A 26,511-nucleotide genomic window follows, 5' to 3' on the forward strand; every position below is an offset into this window, starting at 1 on the left:
CATCTGTACGTCTGCTAAATAAAGCTGGTACACCACCACCTGTACGTCTGCACTACGGTGTTAGAATAGGCTGTGGTCTGCACGAAGCCGGCGCCGACAATAGAGAGCGTAGAGAGGGCGCAATACAATCGCGAATCAGCTCTGCGCTTTTTCTGCACCTTTTGTAACGAATGGCGAGGCGCAGCATTTTGCGAACTGACGCAGGTGAATCGAACGTACCTTAGGTGCGTTCGATTCACCTACATCACATACGAACCGTAGCGAAGCCGCCACGGAATGCTGGATTGTGGATCGGATTAAAACAATGATTATTACACTTTTTTTGTTTTTGTCATTCTCTGATTCTGGTGCGACCCGCGCGACTCGAACACACTTCCCAGTGCGCTTGTTTTCATTGCGTATGACGAGCCGTAATTCATGAAGTAATAATGTACTTTTGCACTGGCAATTCGAGAGGTGGCGCATAGTGAGGCCAAGAAATTTCGGGGCTATAAAAGAACGTCGCTTCCTCGATTTTCTCTGTCCTAAGGATACGTTACATTTGACATCGTCGCGCCATCGCCATCGACAGTCTTGCCAGGTCTTGCCGTAGCCTTCCATCGTGTAGCCTTCCTTGTTCCCAACGTGCACGTGAGTACGCATTTCTTTTTCTTTTTTTTCGTACGAGGTTTTTCGTGTCGGGATTGTACCTTATATGCATTCTCATCTACGGGTCAACGTCGTGTGCGAGTATGTGCGTAGTTAACGGCACGTGCCCAATATGCAGCGAGCGCACGTGTGGCAGTGATCGGTCGCGTACTATGTGATATCGAGATGAGCTCTGATCATGCGCACATGTGCTATACTCCGGAATGGCATTGAGTAGAGCGCTCTTTTGAAGCGCAGAAAGACACTAAGCGTATAATTCATGCACAACTTGCGCAAAATAGCTACACCAGATCTCGAATGAGGCCTGTCAGGGATCTGCGAGTGTCACCCGGCCACATGTCATCTCTGGCATCGTTTAGGGCAGCAGAGTCCACACGCAACCGTGCCGGCCAGGAAATAAATGAGTCGTATCACGAGGAATTCCGACGCTGCTCCTGCGGTGGTTCCAAAAAAAAAAAGCCAAGTGAATTCTATGCGAACAGTAATGCAGCTGAAAAATTATCTAAAAGTCTTCTTTAGTGATCCTTGTTCGTCCCGTACGAGTGGTGCGGTTTAGTGCCACAAAATGAGGTCAGAGTTTATCATTTCGCTTCAGCCACGTGTCGTTTGCAACTTAGAGCAATCATGTTCACCAGCTTCCGCTAGCTGTATTCTTCATGGGAGACGAGATTGTACGTCGTGCAAAATGATACGTGCTTAATAAAACGGCCGATTTCGCATGCTTGCCCAGAAACCTCCAGCCGTATGCCGTGGATCGATGATGTTAATCAAACGGCGCTTGAAAATAGTGGACTGCTTGTGGAATCCAATGGACCCTTTAGCAAAACCTCTAAAACAGATTCACTGCATAGAAAGAAAAAAAAACTTATCAAAATTGCAGCGTGCCCCGTACTCGACACGGAGACTAGGCGTAGAATGGCTCCTTATACTCGTGGCAATTGTATGCGAATATTGGCACGTTAGACAAAGTGCTGATGTCTTGCCAGCATCCTTAGGCAGAAATTGCGAGATAATTTGCAATAGCGTCAACCCGCTTCGCAGCAAGTTCATAAGGTGGCTTACATCAGTAGGAGTGGTTCTGTACCCAACTTGCACACCAATTTCTTCTTCGGGACAGTCGCGCTGCCACACAGGCGATTTTCGTCCTTTACAAACCAGACATGTCTTTTCATTGCATTCACTGTTACATTTCATTACAAGTATGGAACATACAGTGGAAATCCATTGGAAAGTCTAGTTCGCAGAATGTGGATAATGCACCATGAACACTTTGCAAAACTGGCAACTTCGCTTTCCTGCACAACAAAAACTCACCACCAAAAGGTCATTAGCACAATAGATTTCTGCATCAAGTGTGTGGGGTGTTCAAATGAGGTGCTGTCCATTGTTCTGCAATTAGAGCCTGACTTCTGAATTTAATTTACTTTTTCCCAAAGTCTAATTCAGAAATTGGATTCTGTTCTAGACATAGCTTGGCTGCACTTGTCTGTCAGTGACAAGGATTATCTGTCATACTATGGCTTGTTAACATGCATAACAAACCATTTCAGATCTTGAAAAAGTCACAATTCAATAGAGGGATCTGCTTAGGCAGACAGTGGTGCATTCTGTCTTTTTTTTCATAGAAGAAATGCAAAGATGGGTCAGTTAACAAGTTTATTTTGTTCTGAGAACAGCATTTTAGTGTAGCTGCCTTGCGATTCAAATTGCCTATTGTGTTCAGAATAAGGTGTTGCACCATCTTCTAGCCTAAGGCAAGCCTGGTTTGCATTCTATAGTTGCCCAGTAATTTTCTGCTGCTGTGATTGTACTTATTATCAACTTCATTGTATATGAAGTTGGGAGTGTGTCATGTCTGCTTTGAGGACTCGCTCGGAGTAAGGGGTCTGCAGTACAGGGGATTTCTCTAGGTACTCATGGGTTGATATATGGAGATGCCTATTCACTATTTCACCAGCGAGAGATTACGAAGCACCTCCTTTACAAATATTCCTCCCATGACTGATACCTACATGGTCTGTTTCCTCGCAGAACATAATGAATCCAACAGACAGATGGCTCTTGTTTTAATTCAGATGAATAAGTATAATGAGAAATTAATGTTGATGAAAAGGCAACTTGCTGCTTTTGGCAGCCGAAACCAGATCTGCATTACCAGGTGCCTGCACCTAAGTTTCTTTTACTGAATGGTTCCTGTGGTTAAAACAGCATATGCTTCGTCTGCTGCCATGACCTGAAACGGTGCTGGCTAAAACTCCATTGCCAGATTTTGTACACAAGAGCAAGTGCCAAAATAAGTGGATGGGGGGGATAATTTCCACAGCGCAAATGTTACAGCAGCGTATGTGGGAGCTGGTGCGTTTGTTTCCAACATTGTCCAGTTGCCTTCTTGTCCACGCTCATTTCCCTTTTCCTGATAATTTCTCCATTTAAATTACAATTCACAATTACTTTTATGCTTTCTTCCTTTCCATTTCTTTGCTTTATTGTCTGCTGGTTTCATATAGTTGTTACAAAAGATGGGTCCCCTCAGTTCCTCATCTCATTAGATCTTGAATTCTTACCGAAAAGTTCTAGCCTGAGTGTTGTTGCAGCAGCATTCTTAGCCTGAATTTTGACTCGCGCAGTGCGTTATGAGTGAATGAAATTGGTACAACCTTCTGGCCACCTCCTCAACTGCTTTGTCTATGCAGGATGCCGAAACCATATAGGGTCGTGAAATTCCCTGACGAGCAGGACAGCTTGGCAGTTGTGCCAACATCATGGCTGACACAAAATGATGAGCTTTGCTTCTGGCCCCACGGTGTCAGGGGGTCAGAAGTAATTACCATGATCGAGAACAAGGTTGCCCCACAACAAGATTGGGGAAGGTATCCCGTTGTTGTGATGGCGAGGTGCAGTAAGTGACTACATTCATAACATAATTGGCCTTTTGCTCGATTTAGTATTTTTTGGTATTGCTTTGGACACGTGAGATTAAATATAAGACTGAAATGATGTTGTAATAGGTGACGCAGTTCTAAATTTTTGACATACTGGAATTAGACATTACTAAGTGTAAATTTGTGTGTGTCTAGATCTAACACAATGCCTGTTTATCTTCTGAATCACATTACAGGAACATACATCTTCGTATAAACATCTTGGCGCACATATCACCGCTAACCTAACTTGGGATGTGCACATAGCATACATTGTAAATGTCAAACCATTTGCTTGGATATGTTAGTCGCAGTTTTTCCATATCATTCTTCCTTGAAGCATCTCTTATATAACTAATTAGATCAAAGCTTGAATGTTCTAAATCAATATGGGATTAATTTCAGGAAAGTTCATCGCATGCTATTAAAATGATATAGAACAATACTGTTTGTACTCTACCGTCTCTTGCTGGTCGTTGCAAAATATATCACACAGTGCTTTTTTATCATTTAGATTACCATCCACACCTGTGTCACAAGTTAACTCTTCCTCCCCAGTTCATACCATGTGTCTGCGCACCCAGATTCAAAAGGTTGCAGTGCCATCCAACAGTCTCGGCAGAACAGTAAACTGTTCGTCGCAGGCTCACCACTCAGAGTTGTGGATTTTTTTTTGTATTGGTATTTAATAATATCGGGGAGCTGTTGGTGCATTGTGGAAAGAATATTTGTGTTATAAATAAATATCGGAGCTTGGAAGCAACAGAAGGGAGAAAATTGACAGCTTGCTTACTCAGGACAGTTTCATGGCCGTGCAAATGCATGCACATTATCTTTTTCATATATTATGGGGGAGGGGGGGCGCTCATTGCTAGAAAGAATAAGCACATAATGCGTTCCTTGCTGGAAACAGCCTGTTCTGATGGCATTTACCTAATTGACATCTTGACAATTAGAACAAATAAAACATTGTCTCATTACTTAGCTTTGCTACTTGGATGTTGGGCATTATGAATACTAGTTTAGTTCAACTGGACTCTGAAGAACATGCACTTACTTTTCTTTGGGTGTGCTGATGAGTAATTTACTGATGCAGAAGAAATAATTTTTCTCTTTAGTGTCCCTTTAAGACCACGATGGTTGGGGCAAACACAGTTCTGTCGTGCCCCCCTTAAAATTTGTTTTAAGGTGTATGCATGATGAAGTCGTGTAAATAATAAATATATAATAAATAAAATAAAGTCGTAATTATTGCTAGCAAGCGCTGTTGCTGCATGTCCAGAAAATTAAACAAGCCTTTGTGGTGTCTTCTTATGAACAATTTTCTCCTGTCTAGCTTGCAGTGCCTGTAGCCTTATAATTAGCAATGGCTTGAATATTAACAGCGCACTTTTGTGCAGTCCATTCACTCTTGTCATTTTTGACCAATAGCTTTCTGGTGTAAAACTAGCTTAGAAATTTCAATAGCTTGTTTAACATCTAAATTTATAAACAGTGCACCTAGAGGCTTGCACTTCTTTGCCATTTGAATGTTTCCATTCTAAGTTATAGCAAATGCAATCTGCATTTTTGCATTGTGGAAGGGGCTTGTAATAACTGGCTCTTTCTTTATTAAAGATATTCTCAGGGGCATGACAGTCTGATGTGTCATAACATTGTCTGTGGGCACTGTGCAACTGAAAACTTGCAAAGAATAAAAAAAAACAATGGCAAACTAATCCTTTAGTGTCATTCTTCAGTTCCTGTGTTATGTTAATTTGTACCACTGATACTTTGATGTCATCATAGCTGTGCAACCTTGTGCACAATGTGTGCAGTTTGCTATGGGCATTTTCAGTGGTCACAAATTTCTTGTTCATGACATTTGTCTGTTGCAGAATGTTGCCTGCACAGCTTAGCAGCTTGCTTGTTCTAGTGTCTGTTATAATCTGTATTGAAATATTTGTTCATTGTTCAAAGGCACTTACGACAAGGCAACAAGAAGAGTGAAAAGAGCAGAAGCTGTGTCTGGTGTAGACACTACAGAGCAGTCGGGTAATTGCTTCTGTTTTCTTTCCTTTTTTTTATGCTTGTGCTTATGGGAGAGGGGAAGGCAAATTTAGATCAGGGCTACATTTACAGAGCAGTTGCTTTGCTGACGGCTGACCAGGAAGCTAGCAGATGTAGGCATCAGGCAGAACTGGCAAGTCGAAGTGCATGCAATAAACGTTAGCACGATCCAGTACAGCAACTTCCAGATTAATTTAACCTTATGTTGTCATGTGCTTGCCTCCTGGGTAGCTCTATAACTGTCCCAAAAAATGGTGGTATATTGTTGAGTACATGAACCAAAATGATCTTTCTTTTACTGCTGTACTTTTTTTTCTTCACGGAAGCTGTATGGGTTTTCTCTCCCCCCCCCCCCCCCTTTTTTTGAGCTTCATCCTATTTTAAGCAGCCCACTTTTTCTTTCACGACTACCTTTGCCTTGAAAAGTTCTGAATTGTTAATTTAGTATACAGAGTGTTCCACGTAACTTGAGCCAAACTAAAAATATGCAAATGCCATGTAGCTGGACCAAACCAAGCTAATGTTTTTTGCTGTCGCTTGGTGATACTGAGATTTTTTTTTTCTGTCTAACTTCATTAATCATCTTCTCAAATTAGATGAAAAGTTCCAATGACAACATTGTAGAAAATCAAAAATTCGCGATACAGCTTCCTGTTGCTCAATACGTGCTACGTAAAATTGTTTTTCCAAGTATGAAAGAAGCCTGCGAATACACGCAAAGTGCCTTGAGCAGCCAGTCGTGTGGCAATTTTGCGTGTATTAGCAGGCTTGTTTCACTCTCGGAAAGACACTTATGTAGCATGTATTGAGCAACAGAAAGCTGTATCGGGAGTTTCTCATGTTGCTCTACAATTTCCTCCTCCACACTTTTCATTTAGTTATAATAATGGAAAGTTAATTAGGACTAATTATGTGTTTAAGCAGAATGTAAAAATAATCTGAGCAGCTCCTAGCGATGGCAAGCAACATTACCTTGGTTCGTTCCGCATATTTTCGAGGTTTAGCTGAAGTTATGTGTAACACCCTGTATAGTGCCTCAAAAATAATTGTACATGTGTAAATCTTCAGGCAATGATACTTGCCCTGGGGATGAAGATGAGGATGCAGCTGCATCGCCTCGACTGGAGCTGCCTGCACCGCCCTGTAAGCTTTTTATACAATAACTATGCAATGTGTTTCATTGAACAACTCTGGTCTTTTTATAAGGGTTCTTAAAACCAATGCAGTCACCATTAGGGTCTAACACATGTGCAATGACCAGCCAAGTATGAATTCTCCGACCAAGTTGAATTTTAGGATCTGAATAACAAAAAAATTTCGTCCCATGGAAATGTATGGGCTTCAGCCACAGCCTTTGATTGGGATCTAATACACTGGAGTTGACTTAATGGATGTGTGCTGTAGTAGCACCTTCATTTTGCCTGTGGCTGCAAAGCTTGTCACTATGTTGCTGTGCAGACCAATATGCACAAGTCGGCCTTTGTTTTGGCTTATCTGAGCGACAGATATAAAAGCAGCTGACACTGAAACTCTCTTGCTATTTTAATGCTCTAAAGCAGCTCTGAACCACCTGTTGATCTTACCAAGCAAACATTCTGCATGTAGCAGATGGAGCTATCAAGCAGTCTGTACCGTCAACTTTCCAGAAGGCTTCTGCTCTCCATTTTTTTTTAAGTGGTGGCCAGCTTCCAGTTGACATTATATGGTACCAGCCCATAGAGAATGGTCATTGGGAAATTTTTTTTGATGAATTACTTGTGTTCACACCCTGCCAGATTCGGTACAGATTATTAGGAAGTCAAAACCGACAATTGTTAATGCATCGCCACTCTTTTATCACTGGAATGTTTTTTCTGAGGCCCATCCATAAGTTTGCTTTGGAAAAGTAACGGCGAGGTGTGATAGACCTGTCATTGTTACTGGCATTGCCCCTGCTGGAAAGAACCATTGAATTGAGGGGTAATAAGGAACGTATATATCATGCTCCTAATTCCTTTGCTTATACGAGGCCTTTTTAAAAAAAATTCTTGAGTTGCATTCCTTGAAAGATGCTGCACTCATCGGCAGAATTCGTTTCTCAGATCTCTAAAAATGTTCTCCAGGGCCCCTTTAAATGTAGCTATCAAACGGGCTATGTGCTTACAAATGCCTAGAGCTCTTCCAGTAAGGCAACCTTCACATGTTCGCAAGAAGTTTGGAGAGATCTTAAGCAGTTCCTACAATCTATAAAATGGCCCATTGTATGCTAAGTTCTCATCCTTTGTCACAGGCAAGTTTGAAAAGTGATTTTAATAGTGCATTTAAAAACAGCGTCCCCAAAAACAAACTTCTTTGTATGCCTTTCTGGCTTTATTGTTCATTGCGCTGATGGCCTCCCTTGAGTCCCGTTTTTGTGCCTAACTCCGCCAGATCGCTATACGAACTTTATTTTGATATCGCACCATATTGTGTGCAATGCTATTTCAAGAGCAGTTGGCGCTCTCAATGTTCCATTTCGTAGAAAATTTGGACACATCAAATCAAGAACTTCATGAAAGCACCACTGCGTATGCCCTCTTTCCTATGTGTGCATGGCGTTTCCTGTCTGCACTCGGTCACCGCGATGCTTATGCAAGACAAGGATAGAAATAGCACTTCTATTGGTATATTTCAAGCTGGTTACAATGATTACTACACTAGGGATGCAAGGGCTGCTATGCTATGCACACATTATGCCAGGACTAAGCAGAATGTCTGTAATTGTGCAATATTTAGGCAATATAGAAATGAAGGGAATGTGTGCCCACAAGGTTTCTTGCTACGAATCATGGGCTGGGGTCTTCTTGTTTATATAATGGTCTATAAAAAATAGCAATTTGTTGCTCTGTTATTCTGGCACTAATTGTGGATTGTTGCTCCTCAGCCCTAGCTGCACCAGCTCATGACAGCATCACAGGCGCATCCCTGGAGCCAGTTGCAATCGGAGGCCCTGAGGAGATGATGCGTGAGTCTCCTTACATCTTTACATAGCCTATAAAAGTTGATTAATTTCGAGGTTGCTGTTATCCGACAAGTCATTCTTCACACCTAAAGGTATGCCACAAATGTTGTTGTTACAACATTTATTAAAATAACTCTAAAAATTTGCCGCTCCCAGGAAGTGGATCCATCAGGGGAAGGGGAGGGGAGAAGGAGGGGGTCAATTCAGATATTGACCAAATTTTATCTGTATCTTTCTGCAACGGAAAGCTTTAGGCTTCGAAATCGCTATGTTATTAGAAATGTCTCTCCGGCATCATATTTCAAGAAGAGCACAATGTGTTCAATGGCTATCTTAAATAAGTGCCATAGGTATGGTGCAAAGTTTCTACAGGCAGATGTTTTCCAATCCTTAGATGCTTAAGCAAAAATGATGACGTATGTTTAAAGAAATAATTTTGCTAACCTTCAAAGTACTCCCCATTAGACACAATAGCTTGGTTCCACCTCTCTTCCTATTGCTGAAAGCCCTCTTGGAAGTCCTTCAGTTAAGCCCTCCAGCAGCAATCTCCTTTCCTTTTGAATTGTAGTCCCATCCCCGAAACCCCTGAGCACCAGTTTGCATATGGGGAACAGAAAAAGTTGCATTGTGCTACATGTAGATAGCAGGGAGAGTTTTCTCGCAGTTTGTACACTAGGCAACAGACACAACCACATGCAAATGTAGTTCACTTGCTATATGCATGGCAGGATTGGATTGCACATTCACTCTTGCGCCTAGTCTGACCATGCTACGTGGTGTGGGCTTCCTGTCCTGCAGTGATAGTACACAAATCCAAACTGTGCATTTCAAAGCTCTCGCATAAGTTCATTACGAAGCGATATCTGTCAAGGTGTCTAGCCAGGACTGGCTGGAAGCAATGTTAGCCCAACCTAGGTTTGCAGTGGTGTGCGTCCACTGTAGATGCTAACTGCCATTCCATGCGAAGTGTGGCCTGTGTATGTGTGGTTCGAGGCTAGTTCAGTGTTCAAAACTGATTGAAATTAGCTAGGCCCTAGTGCTACAATACTGATAAGCACTGTGGCCAAAATTTCATTTCTATGCGTGTGGGTGCGGCTGAGTGTAAGCAGACGATAGTTGGCTTCTCCTGGAAGCGCATATTTTCACTTATTCAAGCCTGTTTAGTAAACTGTGTCTATAAATATACCCAGTAACAGCCAGGAAGAAGTGCACAATTTCATAAATTGGTGTTGGCTATGGGCCAATGGCAGCGCCGTCTGGGAATGTGCACACTGACGTCAAGGGGCAGTTGCCAGCAGACCCAAAAGGTTGAGGAGAAGGCCTCTGTTGAAAAAAGTTTTGAGAAAAAGATGACTCCGCACTCCACTTCTGAGCTGCACGTGATGCACACAAGTGCAAAATTTGGCAGAGGTACAGTAGCGTGTTCTATCTGCAGAAGGCGTTTTTCACTAAGCCTGTGGTGTGGTTAAGGAAAATCTGCATTTTGAATTCTTATAAAATAGGATTACTTCTAGAAGAAGCCCAAGTATTGTCTAGCCATGCTGCTTATTGGTATTGTATCGGTCAGGTCTCGCTGATTTCGTTTCATTTTGAGAACATTTGACTAGCCTTGAACCACAAGAGACTTAAGGTGAGACCACATGTTCACTTGCTAGCTCACTCACTCCTGGCTGCTCCTGTATAGATGAATTGATAGACTTATTATTAAACTGTAGACAGTGCCTCTAAATGCAGCATTTGCATGTGGCTACTATACCCGTAGGACAAGTTGGTGCAATTCAAAGCTGATCCAGACCACTTAGCATTGCCAGAATTGAGCATAAGCACGCACTCCAGCCCTTTCATGCACCAGAGCAGAAGCAATGCAGTAGCATGTAGCTGTATCTGCTATGGAACATTGATACTGCAGTCGCTGTGATAAGCCTGCTCGCTGAGCTCATTGTGGCTCGCTGAGGTGCACCGAGTGGTTTCCGGGCAGTGTCATTACAATCGCTAGTAACCACAGCAGGGTGTGGCATTTCCTGAGGCACCCGACATTTCTGTGCAGTTGCGAGTAAGAGCAGGAGCAAGAGAAAATCTCGGGGCTTTTGCTCCTTGAATATGTGACTTTGCTCAGGCACTACAGAGAAGTTTCTATGCTCGCCTTGTATGCATTTGTCCCTAGGTGTGCCGGGATTGTGGAGTGGGGTTGAGTTTAAGCTCCGACGCTTGCTGCCAGCATTGTAAAGCAATGCAGTGGGAACGGACGCCCTATTTGGTGATCGCTGTGTCTAAAGGTGCATCAGACTTTTCTCGCGCGTGCAGCGTTGGTGCCGAGTAAGTCACGCTGGATTATACCTTTTTGGCGCCTTGCAGTGCTCTGTGCTAAAAAAACAAAAAACCAGCGATTTTTCTTGTGGAGCAGTAGGGGCTGTAGTAGAGGCTAGGCATGCTCTCCTCGAGCATTATCTTTGCTCTTGCAGGCTTTTTCATATGCTGCTCTTCGTGACATTTCAGCAGTATTTTTGACTGATCCTTTTTGAGTCAAATAAGCACACAGCACCTTAGCAACTGTGGATGAACGCTATTGCCTGAAACACCACAGGCGATGCTTTGATGTCACGCCGTGAGGATTAGGCACTGTGCCTTCTAGATTTTTATTATATGCGGCCCGGCCTCAACTACATGGTCCCTACTTCTCCCCTGGGAAAATCGGTGATATTATATTGAAGGCTGGCGCGAGGAAGATATCATCCAGCACGACTAACTCAGCATGAGCACTGCAAGCACAAGAGAGTTTGTCCGGCACAGTGATCTTCAAATTGGGCTGCCACCTTGGTTCAACAGCTTGGAGGAGCTAGAGGCAGCAGAGGCAGCAGTAGGTGACGAGGCTGTGGCTGCCACCTTGGTTTGTACTGCCCATTTATTTTTAATTATAAGGCTATGTAATGTGTAGATGTTCTGTGCTGTTTCATGAACCATGCTGTGGGTTCTATGTGAACTACCTATTAAGCGTCGCACACACTGCAGATTTTATAGAAAAAAATTTTTCTTCCCTGCTGTATAGTTTCTAATGGCATATCTGGACTACGCCTTCATTCTTTAGCATGCATCCAAATGTAAGTGTACACTAGTATAGCAGCGTGCCAGTGGCTGCCAGAATCAAATGTGTGAGCTTAAACTCGGCTACGTCATAGCCACTAAGCTACCTTAGTGGCTTGCTCTCTCTGTAGAGATACCTTTGACTTAAGAATAGGTTGTCGAGATGATAGAAAGCATTGCTGACACGAAGTGCAAACTGTGCCAGCTTTCTGTAAAAGGACGCAATGCAGAACACTTGTGAATAAATTATTTTTGTTGGACTAGTTGGTCCATTGTGAATGATAAATATCAGTACAAACAAGTGGGACACGGTACAGAAAAAAGAGGGGCGGTAACTGTATTTAAGTCATTTTAATGTGCGGTTTTCTGAAAAAAAAATTGTTTGAAAATTGCATTACAATTGAATATGTAATCAAACCAGCATTTGCAGACTCTACTGTACAGGCTGTCAAATTGCCCCATTGCTTGCATACTAACCAGCACTATCGCATTTTTTTCTTCTGCTACAAGTCCATGAAACAAACTCAACTATGTAGTTTCATGCAATGATTCAAAGCATTTTCCAGAACACTAGCAATTACATTAGGGATGTAAACACACATTCACTGCAGCCACTGTTGCTTTTTATTCCGCTACTTGCATTTTTCAGCACCTTGTTTTACCTGCTTCCATGCTACATTATGTATGAGTATTTATTATGGGCTCATTTTTCCATGCCTGAATGCCAAGGGTTAGGTGGGAAAGTCAGTCAAATTGCAAACAGCTCGAACCATTGCATATGAACATTCATGGTGAAAACAAATGCCAACCATAGTGAACAAGGCTCCCACAAAGGGTCCACAACATTGTTCTAAATATTTTTTCACCTTGGTTGCCATCTGTTCTTTTTCACCTTGCTTCTTCCTGATCATGTTAGACCTGCAATAAATGTAACGTTGACCAAGATAATGTTGTTGAAAGGGTTAGATGTTCTAGCTTCTGTGTAGAAGCCGAAACGTCTAATCCTTTCGACAAGCAAGTCAAAGCAAGTGTCAAACCTTCCATTGTCGTAAGTGGCTACCTTCTGTGCCATGATGTGATGGGGGAAAAAACTGAGCCAAACCTGGCTGTAGAACATCTATTGCAATAAATTATTTAGCGCGCTCTGGGGTTTGCCAGTATTAATTCTGGGGTTTTACAGTCCCGCACCTTTATTTAAAGGAATAGACAACTGCTCAGAACATAAATTGAGAAAACCCCACTTCCGAAAATATTTCCTATCCTACTGGGTAAAACGAGCCATCTTTTTCTCATTAAACAGGTATTTATATTCATGATCCTTCACAAAAAGTCGTGGAAAATGACCTTTGACTCCCCATGCGGCAAGAGCATATTCATAACAGCCCTGGAAAACTCGGTCGTGTTAGTATTGATTTATGATAAATGAGGAACAGCGCACTGAAAACGGAAGATGAAATGAAACGTAGACACACCACAACTTCACTTTCAACTGGAATATTTATTGAATGAATGAGTTAATATACACTTGAACTGCATATGCACCTGCAAGGCACTGAACAATTCGTGACATGCATTTGTGGTTAGATTAGGTGACAGTCAACAATAATGAATTAACAAAAACCCACTTTGCTGCTTGGCTATCAACAATTTGCATGGTCTACAGCGGAAATTGCATTTTGTTGGAGTGCTATTGAAGGCTGGCTAATGCATTCTGGTCCTGCTTTCTGTATTTTATAAGCCTCGCAAATTTCACATGTAAATTGGTCTGGGTGGCGAAAAAGAATCTAGGTTGTGGTGAATTCTGTAGTGCACCCATAGTCACGGCAATGCATTGCCAAGTGCGCGGAGCAGACAGTGCCCTTCAGTCCATTTTGGTGCTCCCTCACGTGCACGTTTTACACACTGCACTAATTGTCCCACGTACACTTGTCCACACCTGAGGGGGATGCTGTACATGATTGCAATGGTGCAAGGCATAAACATATCAGTTCGCCTAACAGGGCAGACATCTTTTGCATTTGCACCTATTTCCACATGTTTTCTTACCACTGCGCAGACACTACCCACTTCTTTTTTTTTTGCTAAAAAAGAGCACATCTAGGCCATGCGAAGATCCCACCTTTTTCAACCTTTGCAAAAGCTGGGTGAAGTGTGGCATAATGGCTACCTTTTTCCTTTTCTTTTGGTGAAAAGAAAAAAAATTTTCTTTTGAGACCAAGCAAATCGTTGATAGCAGAGCAGCACGCTGGTTTGGATTTTTGTTAATTCATTATTGTTTGGTATCGCGTAAGGTAACCACGAATGCACGTCACGAATTGTTCACTGCCTTGCAGGCACATGTCCAATTCAAGTGTGTATTAACCTATTTGTTCAATTAATTTTCCAGTTTAACGTCGGAGTTTGTGAAATGTTTGTCTCCCTTCGTTTTGAGTGCGCTGTTCCTTATTTACCATGCATCAGAGGACTATTGCGCGACTTTCCATTAGTGTACATGGTTCATGATATGTTTATAAGTACTGAAGTGCAGTCCACTTTTTCTGTTCTTTCTTTCACTTACAATGTGCAGACAAGCCTTTGTTAGTCGCGAGTATAAAAGTGGCGCTGCCTTTATTTTCGATGAGTTACCGTATTTACTCGCATAATGATCGCACATCTGAATTTTGTCGTCAAAATTGGATTGTTTTTCTTTCCCGTTTAATGATTGCACCCCGAACTTGTCGCAGCGATATGCTGTGTACCAATTCAAGCTAATGGTGATGGTGCTTACCATCTGTCGAATGCTGTCAAATGCTACGCAAACGACTCTTGAAGCCATACCAACCAGTCTGCATGCACCAAACATTCTCAAATGCCCCATTTCATTCCTTTCATCACTTTCCGCACTTCCATGAAAAAGAAAAACTACAACCAAACTTGCCTTGGCTTTATTATTTCTAGGCTTCATTATGATTTTTACCAACAACAAAAAAGGCTCTTTTCGATTCTTCTCGTCTACACTCGTGGGCAGGCAACCGCAACTAGTCTCGAGTGGCAACTATAGTGGCCATGTTTACACTAATATGTTGGAAGTGTACCCTATTCACACGTTGACGCTTGTAACATAGCTAAGATATTCGCCTACGCTTAACGTAAACATGCCGTATTAGGATAGTAGTGAAGACTAATGCAGAAGTTTCTGCAGCATGCCCGCCATCAGTTTCTATATCACTGACAGCTACGCGCACCCATCTCTGTTTCTGTCCCCTCAAAGTGAACACGGCTATGTTATTGTCAAACTTGCAGATATTAACGATGTTATTCATTACTGATAGAGAAGAAACTGTTTCAGTGTGCCTAATATACTTGCAAGAAGAACAAGAATCTCATTCGGTGCGTTCGGCTTGCTCCGCTGGCCGCCATATTTGTTTTGGTGTCCCACACTGTTTCAGCGGCAGCCGCCTGCTTGTTGACCTGTTGTCATCCCGCAGCAAACGCGGGATGCAAAGAACATTATTTTTGCGAGAAATCTAACCCGCGTAGTGATCGCACCCCTGCATTTGCTACAATGTTTTTGACAAGAAAGTGCAGTCATTATGCGAGTAAATGCGGTAGTTGGCTTGGCAAGTCTATCAACAAAATAACGACAACGGGGGCCAGCCAGCCATGATGCATGTGTAAGGTCTGGCAACGCTAACTTACTGTACCAGCTTTTTATTTTCCAAAGTGGTTGACAAGGTCAAAATGTAGATGGTTGATCACAGTTGCACTCACTCCTGTGAAAGTAGAATGGTGGGCTGCTTTCATAATTTGCAAAGTGGGCTATCTGCATTGCTCTCACTTCTCGGTGTTGTGTTGCTAGAGGAGGGACTCTTCTTTTTTAGAGGCTGCTCAAATAGAAATATTCTTTACAAAATATCCACAGTAACATTGCTGAGAGTGAGCGTTTCATTACAGTTTAAAGAAATTTAGTCCCTAAATATATAGTGTCAGTCCATTTAACAAAAATATAAAAATCTGGAAATATGTTGGTATGTCAGTACCTGTTTTGTGCCCCGTATTTGTCTTTCCTGCACACTGTCATATTGCATCTCCTAAATATGCACTGCAAATTTGCATGTGAATAGAATTGGTGCGCTTACAGTAATTTTAATGATGGTGAAAGCTTGGCAAGGTGGTTATTATGAAACATGGTGACAGTACTAAGGATGATCAAATGCAAACATGAAATGTACTGAACAGACAGATCTGATACACTTCGTGTTTGTCTTCCAGTAACACAGGTGTTGTGGAGCACATTTACAAATAAAGAGCACTGCCTCACAACCCTCTTGTAGCAAAAATGTCTTGCTTTGCACTCGGCTAAAAATTATATTCTAGCAGTATTTGTCGTTTTTCAACCTGAAGACACTGCCGCATTAGTGCTCATTTTCACATTTCTGACTTTTTTTTTCCAGCGCAAGCACCTCTTACGGATAGGAGGGAACTCTCTCCGTGAGGTGGCAGCGAATGCCATGAAGGCTGTGATGGCACATCCGGTGCAAGTGCTGTACAGCCTTTATGGCAGAAAAGGCAAGCGAGCCTTCGTTAATTTGAAGCTTTGCCGTATAGTCACAGGTAAGGTTTCCTTGGCCATCTTCTTGCATTGAAGTCTTGTGTATACAGCCGAACTTTCCAATGAATGACTTGCATAGCAAAAGATTATATCCTGACCAAAATCCTATGTTTCATATTAATTGTGAACCTCTACAGTGAACGAATTTAGGCGTCCCTGTCAGCTGGTTCCATTATTCACTATAAAATCCACATAGCGCACCCACCACGGACATCGCAGATGTAACCAATATGTGCTCTGGTGCTAGTGCCAATGGCAGCGTAGGTGAATTGCTTGACAAGCATGCCGGTCGATTGCTAAACTAGTATGCTCTCATGTAATGCATCAGCGGGCGAGACGGTTGATGAATATGTCTCGATTGGTAAAAACATGGTGTAATGATCACTGATGACATCAATGCTATGTTAGGGTGGAAAAACAGGAATGCCAACGAAGGCAACAGGGATGAATATCCTGTAAATGGATCAAGAATTTTAATGGCGAGGAAGGTGCTAGCAGCATTTGATGGTCTGCAGCTTCACTTTTCATAGTTTCTGCATTTTGCCGCAGAACATGCTATGAACCTCGATTCAATAAGGTTCGCTGCGCTTGCTCATTCTCTCACATGAAGTGTGCGCTAAAGACTTAACTAATCACTAAGTCTCTTGAGTTCATAATGAAGGTTTTCATTTGTTAATACGTCTGCCCTGCTCTATTCTGGGTGATCTTTATGGTGCATGATATTTGCAATGATGTTACTTAGGATGAAGGATTTTGAACGTCTCAAGCACAGTGTATGTTGTATGTACTATTTGTGGTCTTTATGTTTGTGTGCAGATGTTGTCTGTGAGAAGGGCCATGTCGACGTGGTGGCGGCCCAGAGCTTCATAAAGAAGTGGTTGCCAGGGTCTGTGGACAGGGGTGGCGGCAGGAAGAGGCGTTTCACCGAAACGTTTGCAGCAGAGGAGCCCAATGATTCCTGCCCTCGGGACAGGAATCATTGCTTAACCCCTGCTGCCCTCTCCCTACCCCACCCTGGCCCTCAGAGCCCTGGCCTGTTCACCGACCCCAGCTGTCCAGCTGCCTCCCCTGCAGAGGTGCAGTTCTGCACAAGGCCTGCAGCCATGTAATTTATAAATAAACCAAGTTATTTTCATTTAAGATTTGCTTCCATCTGCAGGCCTTCCTTCCTGCACTTATTTCCATCACATTTTAGCTAATAGTATAGGCAGTAAGCCCGCACACAAGCACAAAATGGCTGAGCACCGGCTATGCTGGAAAAACATTGGGTACAAAATGGCTGAGCACCGGCTATGCTGGAAAAACATTGGATATGAAATCGCTGAGCACCGGCTATGCTGTAAAAACATTGGGTACAAAATGGCTGAACCCCGGCTATGCTGGAAAAACATTGGGTACAAAATGGCTGAACACCGGCTATGCTGGAAAAAACATTGGATACGAAATGGCTGAGCACCGGCTATGCTGCAAAAACATTGGGTACAAAATGGCTGAACCCCGGCTATGCTGGAAAAACATTGGGTACAAAATGGCTGAACCCCGGCTATGCTGGAAAAACATTGGGTACAAAATGGCTGAACACTGGCTATGCTGGAAAAACATTGGATACAAAATGGCTGAGCACTGGCTATGCTGGAAAAACATTGGATACAAAATGGCTGAGCACTGGCTATGCTGGAAGAACATCGGATACAAAATAGCTGAGCATCGGCTATGCTGGGAAAACATTGGGTACAGAATGGCTGAGCACTGGCTATGCTGGAAAAACATTGGATACAAAGTGGCTGGGTACTGGCCCTATGCTGGAAATACATCGGATACTACAATGGCAAAATGTTGGGCCAATGTTGGCTTGAACATTGGCTGGACCTTGGATCGGGTTGCACTTTGCCAAAATGCCAAGATTGGGCCAACATTGGCACCAATGTTTGCCAGCATTGGGCCATGCTTGGTCCAATGCTGGTGTGCTGCCTGGGCTGTTTGTGCAGGTACTGCCGTTGATCTTGCATGAAAGGCCAGCCAAGATAACGACGACAAGTGCTGGAATGATGCCGTTTTCGGTGTCTCACTCCGGCCACGTGGCAACGAACTTTTCATTCGTGGGATACGAACTGCAAGGTGTGACGTCATCAGCAACAAACCTACTAAAGGAGCGACGCGACTACAACCAGATCAGAGGGCACGGCACCTGGCCTGCGGACAGCATGGCTCACCCGCTTCTGCTGTTTGTGCAGGTACTGCCGTGGATCTTGCATGAAAGGTCAGCCACGATAACGACGACAAGTGCTGGAATGATGCCGTTTTCGGTGTCTCACTCTGACCACGTGGCAACGAACTTTTCATTCGTGGGATACGAACTGCAAGGTGTGACGTCATCAGCAACAAACCTACTAAAGGGGCGACGCGACTACGACCAGATCAGAGGGCACGGCACCTGGCCTGCGGACAGCATGGCTCACCCGCTTCTGCTGTTTGTGCAGGTACTGCCGTGGATCTTGCATGAAAGGCCAGCCACGATAACGACGACAAGTGCTGGAATGATGCCGTTTTCGGTGTCTCACTCTGACCACGTGGCAACGAACTTTTCATTCGTGGGATACGAACTGCAAGGTGTGACGTCATCAGCAACAAACCTACTAAAGGAGCGACGCGACTACAACCAGATCAGAGGGCACGGCACCTGGCCTGCGGACAGCATGGCTCACCCGCTTCTGCTGTTTGTGCAGGTACTGCCGTGGATCTTGCATGAAAGGCCAGCCACGATAACGACGACAAGTGCTGGAATGATGCCGTTTTCGGTGTCTCACTCTGACCACGTGGCAACGAACTTTTCATTCGTGGGATACGAACTGCAAGGTGTGACGTCATCAGCAACAAACCTACTAAAGGGGCGACGCGACTACGACCAGATCAGAGGGCACGGCACCTGGCCTGCGGACAGCATGGCTCACCCGCTTCTGCTGTTTGTGCAGGTACTGCCGTGGATCTTGCATGAAAGGCCAGCCACGATAACGACGACAAGTGCTGGAATGATGCCGTTTTCGGTGTCTCACTCTGACCACGTGGCAACGAACTTTTCATTCGTGGGATACGAACTGCAAGGTGTGACGTCATCAGCAACAAACCTACTAAAGGGGCGACGCGACTACGACCAGATCAGAGGGCACGGCACCTGGCCTGCGGACAGTATGGCTCACCCGCTTCTGCTGTTTGTGCAGGTACTGCCGCGGATCTTGCATGAAAGGCCAGCCACGATAACGACGACAAGTGCTGGAATGATGCCGTTTTCGGTGTCTCACTCTGACCACGTGGGAACGAACTTTTCATTCGTGGGATACGAACTGCAAGGTGTGACGTCATCAGCAACAAACCTACTAAAGGAGCGACGCGACTACAACCAGATCAGAGGGCACGGCACCTGGCCTGCGGACAGCATGGCTCACCCGCTTCTGCTCTTTGTGCAGGTACTGCCGTGGATCTTGCATGAAAGGCCAGCCACGATAACGACGACAAGTGCTGGAATGATGCCGTTTTCGGTGTCTCACTCTGACCACGTGGCAACGAACTTTTCATTCGTGGGATACGAACTGCAAGGTGTGACGTCATCAGCAACAAACCTACTAAAGGAGCGACGCGACTACAACCAGATCAGAGGGCACGGCACCTGGCCTGCGGACAGCATGGCTCACCCGCTTCTGCTGTTTGTGCAGGTACTGCCGTGGATCTTGCATGAAAGGCCAGCCACGATAACGACGACAAGTGCTGGAATGATGCCGTTTTCGGTGTCTCACTCTGACCACGTGGCAACGAACTTTTCATTCGTGGGATACGAACTGCAATGTGTGACGTCATCAGCAACAAACCTACTAAAGGGGCGACGCGACTACGACCAGATCAGAGGGCACGGCACCTGGCCTGCGGACAGCATGGCTCACCCGCTTCTGCTGTTTGTGCAGGTACTGCCGTGGATCTTGCATGAAAGGCCAGCCACGATAACGACGACAAGTGCTGGAATGATGCCGTTTTCGGTGTCTCACTCTGACCACGTGGCAACGAACTTTTCATTCGTGGGATACGAACTGCAAGGTGTGACGTCATCAGCAACAAACCTACTAAAGAAGCGACGCGACTACGACCAGACCAGAGGACACGGCACCTGGCCTGCGGACAGCATGGCTCGCACGCTTCTGCTGTTTGTGCAGGTTGGTCCTCAGGTTACTGATTGTTCCTACCGAAGTGACAACAGATTTTCGGTTATCCTGCCGTGCCCTCGCAGGTGTTGTTGCATTCTTATTGACTGTTGGTCCATGGTGTTGCTATTAGTGTCAGGAGACATAGAAGAAATCCCGGGCCTAAATCGACCGAACTGCTGCAAACAATTATAGACAATCAGGCGGCGACTGATCGCCGACTATCCTCAATAAGCGAGAACGTTGTGCAGTTAAACGCAAAAACAGATCGACTGACGGAATTTCTTGTTATGATATAGGAAATGAACAAGAAAATTGGGCATCTGGAGGCTATAGTTCAGCAACAGGCTGAAAAATTGATCGAGTATGAAAACCGCAGCCGGCGTAACAACTTGTTGGTTTTTGGAATCTCGGAGGAAAGCGGTGACTCACAGGCGAACTTGAGGGCAGCTGTCATTGATGAACTGTTTCATGAAAAACTGGGGGTTCAAGTTAGAACTGTCGAAAGAATTCATCGCATTGGCAAGAAAAACAGTCAACGACCGAGACCAGTTATTATGAAATTTTATGATACCAGAGAAAAGGAGCAGGTATTGAAGAACTGCAAAAAACTTTAAGCAAAGTCAGTTAGTATCAGCAATGATTATGCAAAGGAAACAGTAGATGTTCGACGAAAGTTGTGGGCGAGCGCTTCTGCCGAAAGGGCGAAGGGCGCGAAGGTATTCTTGATTGACGACAAGCTCAAGGTAAACGATAAGCTTTACGTATGGGACCAAGAAAACAACGCACGTTTACTTCTAAACTACCGAAATAAAAATAAGCACCACACACAAAGGACAGATGATGACACGCATGGTGATTCTGGTCCCTCAGGCAGTCCCAGCGATTCCCCATGTGCTTCAACCCTTTCATAGCTCCGAATCTTGTCACTGAATACACGCAGTATTGTTAATAAGGTAACTGAGTTAGAATACGTGTTGCTCACAGAAACCCCTCATGTGCTAGTAGTAAGCGAAACATGGTTGAACAGCAATGTACCTAGCCAATGTATAATGCCACCCAACTACCGAATGTTTAGATGGGATAGAGAAACTCGCGGTGGAGGCGTTGCGATTATTGTTAAACAGCACATTGATGTTGTAATGATTGAATGTACCATTCCTGAGACAGTATGGTGCAAAATTACTTACGCGAACACTGTATATCTTGTTGGCGCAATATATAGGCCACCTGCCACTGCACCCGAATTTTTAGATAAGCTGAATGATTTCCTATGCAATCATTTGGACCGTAACACCAGACTAATAATGACCGGGGACTTTAATCTACCTAATATTAACTGGGACAGTTTACTACCTGGGCACGTAGAAATTTCTAGTAGTGAAAAACTGCTTCAAATAATGATCTCGCACAATCTAAAGCAAATCGTGAAAGAAAACACGAGGGTAACACCTGAATCTCAGTCATTGTTGGACTTGGTGTTTCTTTCGAATAAAATAAAATAAAATAAAATAAATAAAATACAGTGTCTGTGGATGATTGTCTGTCAGATCACAAGATGGTTCTTGTACACATAGTGTCAAGCGCAAGCACTCGTTCCCAGCCGTTTATACCTGTCAAAGTTAAGGACTATAGTCGGGCAGACGACACATCTATACTCGATTTTTTAGAATTATAATTTAATCAATTTGAACTTGCCTGCGATTGTGAATCGGTTGACGAACTATGGCAGCGTCTCAAGAAAATTATAAGACATTGCGTTGATTTGATAGTTTCATCCCAACTCGACTAAAAAATATAAAACGAGGGAACCCTTGGATTAATCGACATATCATCCATATTAAGCGTAAAATAAAGCGTTTACGCTTAGGCAAGGTATCTCCGTCGAGGTATCGAAATTGCGAAGGGCACTGAAAACGGCTCTGAAGGAATCAAAAGAGCAGTTCTTTAACCAAACATTAAGTAATTTTATGAAAACATCACCACAAAAATTCTGGCTTTATCTGAATGATAAAAAAGAACAAATAAACAAGATCCAAGTTAACAATGTAATAGTAACGCAAAAAGCAAATATTGCGAGTCATTTTAATAATTTATTCCAATCAGTTTTTTCAGCGCCTAGCAGCGATTGCGCAGTCGCCTGTCTGCCGTCTTCCTTTTCATGTGGGATGGAAAATCTTGTCATCACTCAAGCAGGCGTGTTTAACCAACTACTACTTTTAGATTCTAAGAAGGCTAGCGGGCCGGATGGAATACCAACCCAATTTCTAAAGCGATACGCGGAGTGGGTGTCATTTTTCTTAAATAGTATCTTTGTTAAGTCATTGCAAACTCACTCGTTGCCACAAGACTGGCGTTGCGCAGTCATAACTCCTGTTTTTAGAAACGGTAACCGATTGCTAATAAATAACTATCGCCCAGTTTCCCTGACTAGCGTCTGTTGTAAAGTCTTAGAGCATATCATAAGTAAGCATATTCTCGTTTTTCTTGAAAATAACAACTTTTTTTATCAGCACCAACATGGTTTCCGAAAGGGACTTTCTACAGTAACCCAGCTCGTAGAAACTATTCATGATTTTACTTCAGCTATGGACGGCCAAGAACAAATGGACGTCATCTGCGTAGACTTTGCGAAAGCCTTCGACAAAGTTTCGCACAATAAATTACTATTCAAGATAAATAAAGCAGGAATAAATGACACCATTCTAAAATGGATTGAAGCCTACATACACGATCGCAGGCAGGTTGTGCGTGTGGACGAGTGCTCATCCCCTGCGTTAGAAGTGCTTTCTGGTGTTCCCCAGGGGTCTGTTTTGGCCCCGTTGCTGTTCTTGGTTTACATTAACGACTTTACAAAGATTGTCGAGTTCCCTTTGAAATTGAAGCTTTTTGCTGACGACTGTTTAATTTATTCTACAGTAACACACATTGACGACCAAATCAGAATTAACCGGGTTCTTCATTCCTTTCACCTTTGGTGTGAAAAATGGGACATGGAAATCAATTACAACAAATCGACTTTTACACATGTTACTAACAAAAACGTGTGGCACCATTCTTTTATAATATTGCAAGCAACAAACTAAGAAATGTAGATACATTCAAGTATTTAGGGATCACAATTTCACATAACTTAGACTGGCGTAAACATATCGGTAACCTGTGCTCGACGGCTTCTCAAAAACTGTATTCACTGAAGAAAAAGCTGGAACATGCAACGAAAGATGCTAAATTAATTGCTTATAAAACTCTCATACGTCCATCTTTAGAATACGCTTGCGTTGTCTGGAGCCCCCACCAAAAAGTCTTAATAGACAAACTAGAAAGAATTCAGAGAATGGCTGCTCGTTTTATTGCTTCAAGGTATCGAAGGACTGACTCGGTAACAACAATTCTGCGTTCGTGTGGGCTTGAGTTGCTGGAAACCCGAAGGAAGAAAGCCAGACTGCAGATTTTTTTTTCAGATACTTCAAAGGGTTCTGAAGATAAAAAAGGAAATATATGTCCAGTTCCCTGCAAATCGTAGCAAGAGAATTAACCACAGCAGAGCCGTCAAGCCTTATAACACACGTGTTGATGTTTTTCGTTATTCTTTTTTCCCGGATGCAATTGAAATGTGGAATGCCTTACCTGATGTTGTTGTCGATCAGACGGATGTGCACAAATTTGAATGCTTCATTGATATTTTCTATCATGAACACCCAACCTGATGCTATGAAGTGTCAAATTTGCTTGTGTTGTACTATTTTCCCTCCCTGTAACAACCCTCAAGCGAGGGTTAACAGTAATAATAAAGAAAGAAGAAAGAAGAATCTAGGATTCAGAGGTCACTTCTGTATTTTTTTCTAAATTATTTTACTGATTGACTACAATGCGTTAAACTGGATGATAGCTGCAGCAATCTCACATTTGTAAACTGTGGTGTGCCCCAAGGAAGCACGCTAGGCCAATACTCTTTAATATACTTGTTTCAGGTCTCGGCCTCCTACCACTGAAATCAAAATTTTTTCAGTACGCTGATGACACTGCGATAGCGCTACAAATGAGTGACTATAACTCGCAATGTCAAATCTTCCAAAGAGACATATCAGTAATCCTAGACTGCTTCGCACTCAATTCAATTTGTATAAATCATCAAAAAACTAATCTGCTTCAGGAATCCACTTAAGGCGCTTTCATTAAACATGAATGTGTATTTGCACACCCCGCATTGCAACGCATGTGTTTGTCAACCATCACAGCTTGAGCGTGTGCTTAAGTATTTAGTGTTTTTTATCAGCATTTTGCCTGAACTAACCATACTGACACGTGTACTTATCTTTATTGGGGACCACGTTTCGCCGCCTAACAAATGTTATCGCACAGAGCGGGACACGCCTGCATATATCCGAAGTTTCTGGAAAGTTATCGATGCCTCTATCCGCTGTCTGTTGTCGCCGAACCTTATGTTATCTGATTTCATTGCGTGCCGCGAATGGTGTAGAACTTTGTGGAAGGCACGCGGGTCCCAACGACTAGTCTGGAACATTCGACAACTGCTGTATAAAAGCCGACGCGCTTGACCCGCTGCTCAGATTTTCGACGATCGCCGAGTGTGTTCGCCGCTACCGTTGTTCTTTGAGGATAGCCTACATTTGAGGGCACAAGTTCGCCCAATAAAACGCCAGTTTCTATAATCACAGTTTGGCTGCCTTCTTCACCGTCACTACTACGTGACATCTGGTGGAGGTGCTTTACGTTCATGTACCGGACGCCCCCGACAAGCCGTAATTCAAGCCGGGCCACCAAGACAACACCAACGTCGTCCCGGAACATCGATCAAGCTACCGGCTACAGCAGCTGCCCCCGGAACACGGAATTCTACCAGAGACGACCAAGAAGATCGTCCAAGAAGATCGTTATCGTCCAGAGACGACGGAGAAGACAGCTCCAAAGGCAGCCTCAGCGGCCCCAATAGTTCTGCAGCAGCCCAGGGAGCCACCGACGTTCCGAGGTTCCACATTTGAGGACCCGGAAAGCTGGCTGGAGACGTATGAGTGTATCGCCACGTTTAACAGTGGCGACAGCGACGACAAGCTGCGACAAGTGTATTTCGCATTGGAAGACGCCACCAGGTCCTGGTTCGAGAATCGAGAAGCCACCTTAACGACGTGGGACCTGTTCCGAAGCGGCTTCTTGCAAACATTCACAAGCGTTGTGCGAAAAGAGCGAGCCCAAGCTCTCCTAGAAACCAGAGCTCAGCTGCCAAGTGAGTAAATCGCGATCTTTACGGAGGAGATGGCCCGTCTTTTCCGACACGCCAACCCGGAAATGTCGGAGGAGAAAAAAGTCCGCTTCCTGATTCGGGGCGTCAAGCAAGAACTTTTCGCCCGACTTATTCGTAACCCACCGATGACAGTAGCTGAGTTTTCTGCAGAGGCATCGACGATCGAGAAAACTCTGGAGATGCGCACCCGGCAATAAAACCGCCAGGGGCTCACGCCGCAGTACGCCATCCAAGGATTGGGTTCCGAATACCTTCAAGAGGCCATCAGGGCCATTGTGCGCGAAGAACTGCGCAACGTCCTGCCTTCATCGCAGCCTCAAGTGGCCTCGATCGCCGATATCGTGAAATATGAGGTTCAGCGATCGCTTAGAGTACCTGAGGTGCAACCTCAGTAACCGCAGCCCCAGCCAGAAGTGATGACCTGCGCCGCCGTCGCACGCCGTCAAGGCCCACCTTTGCGACCGCGCCAGGGCCCTGTAACGCCGCAATTCTGTCGGCCGCCGCCGCCACCGCCAGCACGCCCACCCACCGCCCAGCGCCCCTACGCGAGGAAGACGGACATTTGGTGAGCCCCCGACCACCGCCCACTCTGCTATCACTGCGGAGAAGCCGGTCATGTGTACCGCCGATGCCCATACCGCGATTCGGGACTGAGAAGGTTCGCCGTCAACGCGCCGCGTCCACAGCTTGGGGAGCGCCCACGTGACATCGCCGATTACCTAGCCGCCACTCAGTGGAACTCTCGACGACCGTCCCGTTCGCCGTCACCAGGCCGCTACCTGTCG

At 44.2% G+C, this 26,511-nt stretch overlaps 1 protein-coding gene across 1 annotated transcript; it reads left to right on the plus strand.

The window, feature by feature from the left end:
- Positions 1-327: 327 nt before the first annotated feature.
- On the plus strand, positions 328-17,422 carry LOC135909852 (uncharacterized). The gene is made up of 7 exons (XM_065441893.2): positions 328-630; positions 3,342-3,547; positions 5,529-5,603; positions 10,763-10,820; positions 11,425-11,485; positions 16,113-16,272; positions 17,087-17,422. Exons 2-7 carry the CDS (start codon positions 3,343-3,345, stop codon positions 17,377-17,379), a joined length of 852 nt encoding a protein of 283 aa, XP_065297965.1. The 5' UTR covers positions 328-630; position 3,342; the 3' UTR covers positions 17,380-17,422.
- The last annotated feature ends 9,089 nt before the right edge of the window (positions 17,423-26,511 follow it).

Source organism: Dermacentor albipictus, unplaced genomic scaffold, assembly GCF_038994185.2.
Source record: "Dermacentor albipictus isolate Rhodes 1998 colony unplaced genomic scaffold, USDA_Dalb.pri_finalv2 scaffold_62, whole genome shotgun sequence".
In the NCBI taxonomy this organism is placed as follows: Eukaryota; Metazoa; Arthropoda; class Arachnida; order Ixodida; family Ixodidae; genus Dermacentor; species Dermacentor albipictus.